The following is a 10,478-nucleotide window of genomic DNA, read 5'->3' on the forward strand; positions in this document are numbered from 1 at the left end:
CTATAGATATGTGTAATTTTAGCATTTACAAATATATATAAATTGTCTTGAAGCTGTCATTGCTTAGGCCTGATTTCTTGCAATTTATTTAAAGTCTTTGTGTAATAATTACAGGTCTTAATGCTAATTCGTTGGCCCAGAGCGCCCCTCGCATTTCTTATGGCTTCAACTTCCTGCCAAAGTTCCAGCTGAGCCCTGGCTCATATTTGCCTTTTCCCCAGCTAATTACCAAAAAATTGCGGTTTGCGCAACGCTGCCTTCTAATTCGCTGTCGACATCCAATTCGTTTCGTTTTCTTGGCGCTCCTCGTTTTCGATTTGCAACGCATTACGAAATGTCGCCGACAAAGTGAAATAAAAATCAGATAATGTAGATTTTCACAATCGGGATAGGGCTACTACGGGTACTCCGCGTACTCTGGGTTTTCCGGGCTTTCCGGGTATTCCGGCGCCTGTCAGCTGGCAGTTTTCCTTTGCCAGCTGGCAGCCGGCTGACGGGAATTCCCGAAAAGTCACAGGGCCTACAATGGCAGTGAAAAATTGAGTTAGCGATAGCAGGAAGGCCAACGACAGAACAACGCGCCGAACAGAGGAGCAAAGCTTTTAAGGCTGTTAAGTTAATGTCGCTTTACGATGTGCCTCCTCCAAGAAGGGGGTATTCCGGATCTGGGTTCACCAGGGCCACGCTGAGGGTGGGGGTATGGGTGGTTGTGGGGATAAGGATGAGGATGTAAAAGGGGGTGACCCACACACCCATCGGAAGAGCACCTCATCCGCCGGCGAGACAATTGTTTTCGCCAAGTCAAAGATGTAAGGCAAATGGCCTGAAGGCACTGTATTTTCATTAGGAGTGCCACCATCAAATTAAATATAAATTATCTATTCATTTATTTGTTATTTTCAACTTTTTTATGTAATATAAATAAAAAATGTATGTTGAAACTATCTTTACTGAATGTTAGCATTATGGAGAAATCTAAAAACTCTACAATACAAAACTCTACAATCACGTTAACTGAATGAATAAAAGTGTTGGGAAGGACATAATATATTTTAAATATAATATTTATTACAGATCGCAATAAAAGTATATAGTTTTACATTTTAAAATTATGCCTATGTCTTTATGATTGGTATCTAAAGCATATATAGTATGATAAATCTATACTACTTTTTATAGAATCGCATATTGATTCCCGATTGTTTCTCTTATAAATTTAAAGCATTGCAGTTAAAGAATTTGACATAAAAGTTCCTTAAAGCAAGCCGAAAATTCTTAGTTAGATAACCATAAATGGTAAACTGTCCTGCAAGTAAACTTGACACCAAAGGGGATATTTGCGTGCTGTTCACAGCAAATTCGTTTGCAGTTTGAATAAACTTGGATCCTCGTTCGAGGGAATAGCAATACTTTCGGTGTTGATCCTGGACTTGGCAAAGGTCCAGCACTCACCTTTAAATGGCCCACTTTCCCAGCCCAGCGGCCATTCAACAGGCGCTCGGCCGGAGTCAAAGTGTAGTGACATTTAACGGAAATGAAGAAAATTTTTCTCATTTCCTTTGAGTGAGGCGGTAGTGCCCAGGAGCAGCAGGACCAGAACCAGAACCATAACCATAACCAGCACCAGAAGCAACAGCAGCTGGAGGAGCGCAGAAACAAAGGCCAAAGCCAAAGGACTTAAAGTCCGAGTTGGCTTAAATGAAGTTGCATTTTAGCTGGCTGCTGAAGTGAAATTATGCGGGTTGCGCTGAAAAGTGTGCCATAATTTGTGGCCAGGAGCTGGTTCACCGTGTCATCGGCCAGACAGCGTCAACAGTGTCATTATTGTCATATTATTACCGCCTTCAGCCCGATCTTCTCAACGCCCTTCGTGCCTCGCTCGTCCTGGCAAAGTTAAGCTTGTATGGAGTAAAGTTTCCTAAGTACTTGGGACAAGGCTTGGCTTGGCGTCGTCGACAATGATGACTACGAGGATGTCGGATTCAGTGCCACTGCTCCTGCCACTGCTGCTGCTCTCCAGCCAACCCAACTGGCTGTCTGTCATCCGTAGCTCACCGTAGCTCACCGCCACAACAGCGACATGTTCTGCTGCAGTTATGCGGCAAGTTGTCTCCAGAATATTACCACCTGCTCCCCTCCAGCGTCACGTGTAAGTGGCACGAACCCTGCCATGGCGCCACCGAGCTACCCCCTCCGCCCAGTGATGTTCCAAGCAGCCAAGCCAAGTCAAGCCAACCAACCACCCACCTGGCCACACGTACGTAATTGTCGCAAAAACTTTGCGTTAAGAAAATTATAGAAGGAATGTGCAGCGGAAATTCATGGCTGGTTAAACTTTTTACATGGAGGCGGTGCGAGTAGATAATGCAAAGCGGTGCAAAACTGCTGACCAGGTGAGTGGGGGAATCCCAGCGAGGGAGAGCTGGCGAAGCTGGTTAAACAAAGGGAAATGGAAACTAGTTTAAATCGCTACGTTAATTAGTTGATCTGGGGTTGCGCTGCATTCGCGAAAAACAAGAGCGTGCTACGTGATAATTGCTAAAAGAAAATGTTTCGGCAGATTAGCTCGCAGATTTTATGCGGTTCAAGCAAAGTTCTAGAAGTTCTTCAATTTTCGAAGAAAAGTATTGAAGATACCATTTCAGCTTTTGAGTAGCGATGAATTGTGGAACTACAGGATACACACACACACACACACACACACACAGCCACGCACATGCGTTTAGATGTGTGGACTCCCATACAAGCACAGCCGTAAGAGGTCCTTCTGCCTTGCCTGCTTTTATGTTACTCCAACTTCGGTCTGCCGCTGCTACATTTTTGTCTTAAATGATTGCCATAAAAAATAAGTGCACATTATTGTTACAGCAGGGCCGAAGACTAAGGAAGTGAGTGAGAGAGAGGGCGAACAGGGCGGACAGAGACGGAGTGAGTTCGGCGTTCAGAGGCACTTTGCAGTCATCCATACGCTGAGTGTAACAAATGATTTTCCCAGCTTTTTTGCATTATCAGCTTTTGAGAGCAGCGCCAGGAAACCCTTAAGCGATTTACATGGCTAAACGGCTAAATAACTAACTTTTTGTAGGATGAAAACAATCCACAATTTTTCTGCATCAAAACTTCGTATGGATGTTTTTCGCATTGAAATCATCTGTTTGGAGCATATAATGCATATAATGATTTAAAGTTCGCATTGTAATATATATTTTTTTCCCAGTGATTGCCACTCCACTATACTCACTCCATACTTACCTTATGAACTTTAAGCGCACTTCTATTTATACCTTCTGTTACATGAGCACTTTGCAAATATGCACATATATATTTTTAGAACATTTCATGTTTGATAACCCCAAGGGGAACAGCAGCCAGCTCATTTTCAATATTTTCGCAATTTAATATTCATAACATTCAACCCCTTCGTTATTCTTGGCTATTTTTAAACACGCTCCCAGTGGCCCTTCCCTCGCAGAATGAGTAACGCGTACCCTGGCATTTGGCAATGATTTCCGCTTTTCGATGGTATTGCACTGCGGAAGGGATGGATGCCAGGGCAAGGAAATTAGAGGTGCAGGCGAAAACAAGGGCATAAATAAAGGGAGGCGAGTGGATGGGACTCTCGGGACCCAAGGCCCCGTAGGTGGCAATTCAGCAGAGGTGAAACAGGAATCTGGATGCAGGTACAAAGGGTCATTTGGCCAGTCAATCGCCGGACTACGGCACGGAATTGAATGTCATTTCCCTGAATGTCATTTTCCAAGCCGATGCGATGGCTGTGATCCTACCAGGAAAATGACATTCAATTCCTTTTGCCAGTTGTTACCAAGTATTCTGGATAGTCGGCCTGTTCCCAGCATTACGCATACGCCGTGTGGTGCACCAATGTGTCCGGTTACTAAACCATAAATGACTATTATTTTCCCGCAATCCTGTGCATACGTTGGATACTTGGGAATACTTTCAATTTGGCATGGACTAAAAATGCAAATGAAAAAAGCGTAAACGCCATATTGCTCATACGCACTGTTGGCAACCAGCAAACTGCAAACTGCAGTGCTCTGTTTTAAAGTCAACAGCAAAAGAAGAAATGTGTGACAGAGAGCGCTGCTAAATAAATTTGCTGGAATAAATCAATATAAACAAAACGAATTAAAATCATAAATGAAAATCAAATTTGAAATCACTTTTATTTTTTCTCTCAATTTCCTTTCACACACACTCGTGGGAGTATGCACATGCACATGCACATCTCTTTGTTCAAGCCATAAATTAATTAAAAACAATACAGAAGGCATAGGAAAACAACGCTTTTCGGTATATCCATGGCTGTTTTGCAGCTCTGCAGTTACTTAGTTTGCACAATGGCCTCTGCCGACATCGCGGTCGACGTCGTCTAAGTGCAATCGATATATGCTAATAAAACTGTCCCACACACTCGCACTAAAAAAAGCACACACACTTCAACTGACACTTTTGGGGTTATATTATACACAATATATTGGAAACGAGAGCGGAAATCGCTGTACAAAAAAATCTGCGTGGGCGGACATCGAAACGTACTCGAAATCGGCGATAAAGACACTCACCTACAAAAAAAACCCACTCGTTGTTCTAAAACAAACACGAGGCGCCTCGACTATGAGATACCCCTTAGAAGTTGGGCTTTTTTTAGTTAAATGATAATATTTGATAATAATAAGTTAAATGATAAATAAATCAATCCCAGATCCAACACCGGCTAAGAAGCATCGTTTGTATCAGCAACTCAGCTAGTGGAATATGGCGGGGCATGGCGGAATCTCTGGCGGGATTTTTGGCGGGATTTCTGGCGGGACATTGTGGGATATGTCGGCACATGGCAAGATTTTTGGAGGGATCCTTGTGGGGACATGGCGGGACTAGGCGGGATTCGATCTGTCGGGACACGCCAGGACCTCCGGGGACATAACGGGACATGTCAGTTTTGGGCGTTGGAGTGGGCGTGGCAATATGGGTCAATAAACTTGCACTGCGCCTATGTTTCTAGAATCTGTATGGCTAAACTCAACTCTCTAGCTTTTATAGTTCATACGGACAGAAGGACAGCCGGACATATGGCCAGATCGATTTGGCTATCGATCCTGATCAAGAATATATACTTTATATGGTCGGAAACGCTTCCTTCTGCCTGTTACATGCGTATCAACGAATCTAGTATACCCTTTCACTCTACGAGTAACGCGTATAAATATGTTAGTAATGTATATAGCAATGTATTACAACAATTTAACTTAAATTATCGCTTCTGTGAGTAATATTGTGTTGTTGCTTCTAAAATGAATCCATTACCTGGAATTACCTAGATTAATGAATTAAACTCGATATACTTACCATTTTCTTAAAAACTAGCACTCAATTTAAAATCGCGTTTGTTTCTCACAAAACTCTAATCGCAGGTGACCCGCGAATTTATAAACGGAATCTGTTAGTCCATTTTGTTTCTATTATTATTATATTATCAATTATAAGTATATTATCATTATATTATTAGCTATGCTGGCCTAAGCTGCCTAAATATTTATGTATTTATTTACATACCAAAAAATCCCCATTTGAATTGCTATTTTTGGCTATTTGTGTGGGGAACTTGAAGCCCCCGATTGAAAGACATTAATTTCGTTCAGCCGTCTGATGGTTGGATGTGGATCTCGGCCCCACCACCTCCCCCGTTTTTCCTAGCCCAGTGACACCCCTTTTTTGCTCGACATCTGGGGGTTTCCTAGCTCAGAGCCGCGTGCGATCACGAAGCGCATAAATGGCATTTGACACGTGACAGAAATGCTCAATTTTAATATTTGCACCACTGTGTTTTGGGCCACAGCTTCCTTCTGTCTATCTGTGTGCGTGTGTATTTGTGTGTGGTGCGCATTAGTGTGTGTATCGCCGTGGTGGCCAGTGTGTGTGCTTTGGTTAAAGTGAATTTCATTTGGATTTCTGCGGACCGCTATTGTTTCTTCGGTATCATTTGCCCAATGCCAATGGTCTACGACTATATACATATGTATGCTTGCCATGTATATAGCCAAGCAGGCATATAGCCAGGATGCTAGAGGATTCCAGTTTCTAGCTACCCCCCATCAATGTCCCGTCAATGGGTATCCACTGGATTGGCGCTCTTTAAATTTGTTTGCCCCGCATGTGCGGACACTTTGCTCAATTGATGCGACATAATAACTGCCGGCAACCAGTTTTGGCCAAAGTCGGGACAGTTTCCTCTGCCATCGCTGGACCTGGGCCCCCATCAACTTTTGACTGCCCATTAAATATTATGGCAATGCAAACGAATCAACAAAGCCAAACAACACGGCCTACATACAGCCAACGAAAATCAACAGCGGCAATCATTGGACGGGTATTTTGCATATTTGGCCATTTTTGGCTATTTCTGGCGACGTGACGGCAAATAAAACTTAAATGAAAATTAAACTATGCAAATACAAGCAAATTTTGTGGGTGAAAGGCGGGACAGGGTTGCGGATTTCGACAGGATTCCGTTGGCCTGCTGGCGTTTGAATTGCCGTAGAGCGTCTGGTCATTTGCCAATCAGTCTGAAACTCAAAAATGAATTGGGTTTTCTATCCGCGCCCCCTCTGCCACCTGAGCCATTGTAGATTATTCCGATTAAGTGATAGACTGGCATACATATATCGAAATTATCGATGATGGTTGATATTATCGATGATGACTGAATTCGGCATCGCTAGTATTGCGTTTTGGTTTTTGAACGAGATTTATGGCAGTATTGCTTTCTTGTGTTTTGAAGATTTAATTTTAATTTAATACTAAGATCATGCATGAATTTTTAATTTTCAATGAGGGAAATTAAATTGGAATAAGTTTAAATCGAATGTATCGATTTTATCGGTAAAGGGCATTAGCGATAGCATACAGTATGTTTTCTCAACACAAGCTTCCCGTAGATTAGCGTTATCAAAATTATTCAACCCCAAAATCAAAGACATTAGGCAGTTGCCTAAAAAGTGGTGATGTGGTGTGGGATATAAATTTAATAACTTTAAAATTTTTTAAACCGAATTACTAATTTTGTATACTAATAATTACTTCGATAGTGCCACGAATGAAATCGAACTATGTGCGACTGCTCTAGTGTTAGAATCTTCTGCCGCCGGAGACCTCATTGCATACTGGCGAATGTGAGTGAATTCCAGCGACGTCGATAGAGCGATGTTCCTGACACGGTTTTCTGGTCCTTACTAAAGGGCCCGGAATTTGCATCGTTCTGGACAGTGTTTCTGTTGGCATGTCCATGGCCTGCCTGCGCCTGCTCATGTTCCTGGCGCTTGAAGTGACCCTGGCTCTGGTTGCGGATACTGCCGGTCGCCTGAAGCCCGCTTGCAGATTTGCTCGTGGGGATGGGATCATCGAAGAAGCCTTCGTAGAGCACAAAATTGTTGCCCTGCGGAATGGTGCGGACCAGGTCGTAGTGCTTGGCCATGAAGGCCAGCATCTTATTGGACGGTCGGTCCACGGAGCACTTCTGCGGTGACCAGCCCTGCTTCTCCAGCATCCATTCGAAGAGCAGCTTGCCCTGGCCGCAGCGCTGGCGACTCTCGTGCACATAAAAATCCAGAATGGCTGGCGTTTTATTGAACCTTCGGTAGCAGCCCCCCTGGTCGAAGACAAAGAGGTCCTTGGTGCCGACCTTAAGCAGCCCGGTGATTGCCCAGTGTCCCGCCGCTTTGTCCGCCATTAGATATACCACCTGGTCGGGAGCCAACTTTTCGGCGGAGGTCACTGCATGGCGGAGCCCCTGCGCGTCCGCCGACAACTTGCCCATGACGTTTAGGATTTCGCTAAGCCGGCAGCTGCTCCTCGTCGGTTGTCCCCGATTCGTGTGGGGGTAAGGTCTACATGGGGCGTCATTGGGACTCAGCGAGTGCGCCTGCACCCGGATGATCGACTGCGGAAAGAGGTGCTTGATATCAAAGGCGAACTCCACCATCCTGGTCTGGATTTAGGACTTGAATAATTCTCAGGGTATTCCGACTCACACTCGAACTTGATTAAAAAACATTCAGACTATACCTTTGACTTTGGAACAAAGCTAATCGCATAGCTTGCTGTGATAGCTTTTTCTGGGGGTGAAACTTGGGGTCTCGAACTATTTCAAAATACCATTACACATGCCTCAAAAATGTAACGATTCATTGATCTGGTGCGATGCATAATTTAATATCTCATCAAAAAAGGGACATGCCGGAGCCAAGGATCAAAGACATTGCTAGAAACTAAGCAACTCGATGAAGCATAAGGACAAAAGGATGGAGCCACCGAGTTTATTGAGAACAATATACCTTTTCAAGGACGTTTCCCCAATCGATCATGACGGCAACCAACCAGGAAAAGAATCGAATGACAGTAAAATAATAGAATTATAAGAGCTTCCACTCACTTAAGTAAAAACCAGGAGTAATACCTAAGCATATTTATAGTAGTTTAAATCTAAAGAGATTTAAAACTACAATCAAATATTAAATTATATTAAATCCTTGTTTACCAGCTAAGCAAATGTACCAAAAGATAGAAAATATTTTGGGCCTGTATGTATGGGAGTGCATTTATTTTGAGTTTATGGCTGGGCACTCAGTGCTCCTCTTTCATTTTCCGCTGGCCAGAAGGCTAAAAAGTCATTGACCGTGAAGTTGGAACGGCAGCAGCTCGGGATGGGACAGTAATCCACTGAGAAGGCATGCTTGATTGCACTAACCCCATCGCCTGAGGTCCTGGGTCCTGGGTCCTGCGTCCTGAGTCCTTACACATTTTAATATTCGGCCTTGTATTTAAACTATTTCTGGTCGTGTGCATATTTTTCGATTTTGACTCTGGTCCGTTGAGCTTCCGGTTGCCAGAATTCCATTCCGGGTCAGATGTTAGGCCGTAGTGATGCTGGTGGTGGTGGCAGGACGAAAAGGAGCAGCAGCTACAGTGGGAAATAGCCCAACTGATTTAACTGATTGGCTGGGCTGGGCTGGTTCTACTGGGTCCCTTATCGAGACTTTGCCCGAGTCGGAACGCCTCTTTAATTTTTGTAAGTTTCCACGGCATCCTGGTCTTGAATTCCGATCAGCGAACTTCTGACTACAAGTCCCATTCGCAAATCACACAGTTCCCTGGTCATCGAGCCTGGCATATGGCCTCTAACGATGGGGCCAACAAATTTCCTCCGTCCCCGTGGCTTCACTTTGGCTTTAGCAATCCAAACGTTAATGGTCTGTCAATTATCGCCACCCAGTGTGTGTAACGATAAGATATCGCCCCCAGACGCAAAACATTCCATCCGCTCCCTCCCTGCTGCCTTGTGTCCTGTTGTTCTGGTATCTTGGTGTACATTGCTCTGGGCACGAGTATCCGTGTTCCCTCAACACTTTAGTACATCATTTAGTTCGAATTAGTTATGGACATAGAGCACACAACTCTCGGGCAGCCGAAGACACACAATCAAATGAAACAACTTTACGCACACCCAGGATGAGGCCGGGAATTCCAAGTAGCAGATGGGGCAGGAGGTCAGGGGTCGACTCTGGTTGCCCTTTTTACATTTGTATTTATGGCCAGGCCAAGACACTGCTCCAAGACAATGATGCCTCTGCGGGCGCACACGAAATTGGCTATCGGCCTGGGCGGCATTGAAAGAAATTGTTGATGACTATCGCTCCAGACATAATATATAATGCATATATAACGTTTTTAAGGATCAATATACGCTACAAATATGGCTTGTATTAAGACTTTGGAAACCTTTTCAAAAATGCTGGTCAAAAATAATATATAAACTATCATAATCACATGATAGATTCCATAGATTTTATGCAAAACATAGAGCGTAGAAAAAAACTAGATCAAGCACAGTTAGATTTGGAAAGCTATTTCTTAGCAGATTTCAGTGTTGGTTTCTATTCATAATCTTCCAGGATCTATTCGAAATGCTGTGCCATGTTGCCCCAATGTTATGGATTTCAACACCATTTTTTCCTTCAGTGTACTTGGCCATTTGGATGAGGAAATGGCGGACTGAAGTTCGCTCCCATCCTCATTTATTTTCCAGCCTCTGTCTGTGTCTGTGTCTATGGATCCGAATCCGAATCCGAGTGCGCCTCCGACTCCAGGATTGTCTGACTGAGTACCCATTAGAGTATGACGAGTGGTGGATGGTGGGCGGCGGAGGAGTCCTTTGGCCTTCATTCCCCGGCTGCGACTCCTTACGCTCATCTATTTAGAGGCTCTTAGTTGGGTTTTTGGTTTCCTGGGAGGTGGCGACGGCCGTGAGCTCCTTCTCGAATTGATTCTGCCATCCCCCCAACACCGGAAGTGGGTTCACCCCATTGTGCGTCTTGTTTGTCTTGCGTAAGTATTTTTATTTCCTTTGGTGCGTATTGGAATTTTATTATCAGCTCATATAAGTGCAATAAAATGTTGAT

General features: G+C 43.9%; 1 protein-coding gene across 1 annotated transcript; it reads right to left on the minus strand.

The window, feature by feature from the left end:
• Positions 1 to 7,026: 7,026 nt before the first annotated feature.
• On the minus strand, positions 7,027 to 8,122 carry LOC6726489 (alpha-tubulin N-acetyltransferase 2). The gene has a single exon (XM_002107410.4). The coding sequence runs from the start codon at positions 8,000 to 8,002 to the stop codon at positions 7,175 to 7,177; it is 828 nt and encodes a 275-aa protein (XP_002107446.1). The 5' UTR covers positions 8,003 to 8,122; the 3' UTR covers positions 7,027 to 7,174.
• Positions 8,123 to 10,478: the final 2,356 nt, after the last annotated feature.

Source organism: Drosophila simulans, chromosome X, assembly GCF_016746395.2.
Source record: "Drosophila simulans strain w501 chromosome X, Prin_Dsim_3.1, whole genome shotgun sequence".
Classification (NCBI taxonomy): domain Eukaryota; kingdom Metazoa; phylum Arthropoda; class Insecta; order Diptera; family Drosophilidae; genus Drosophila; species Drosophila simulans.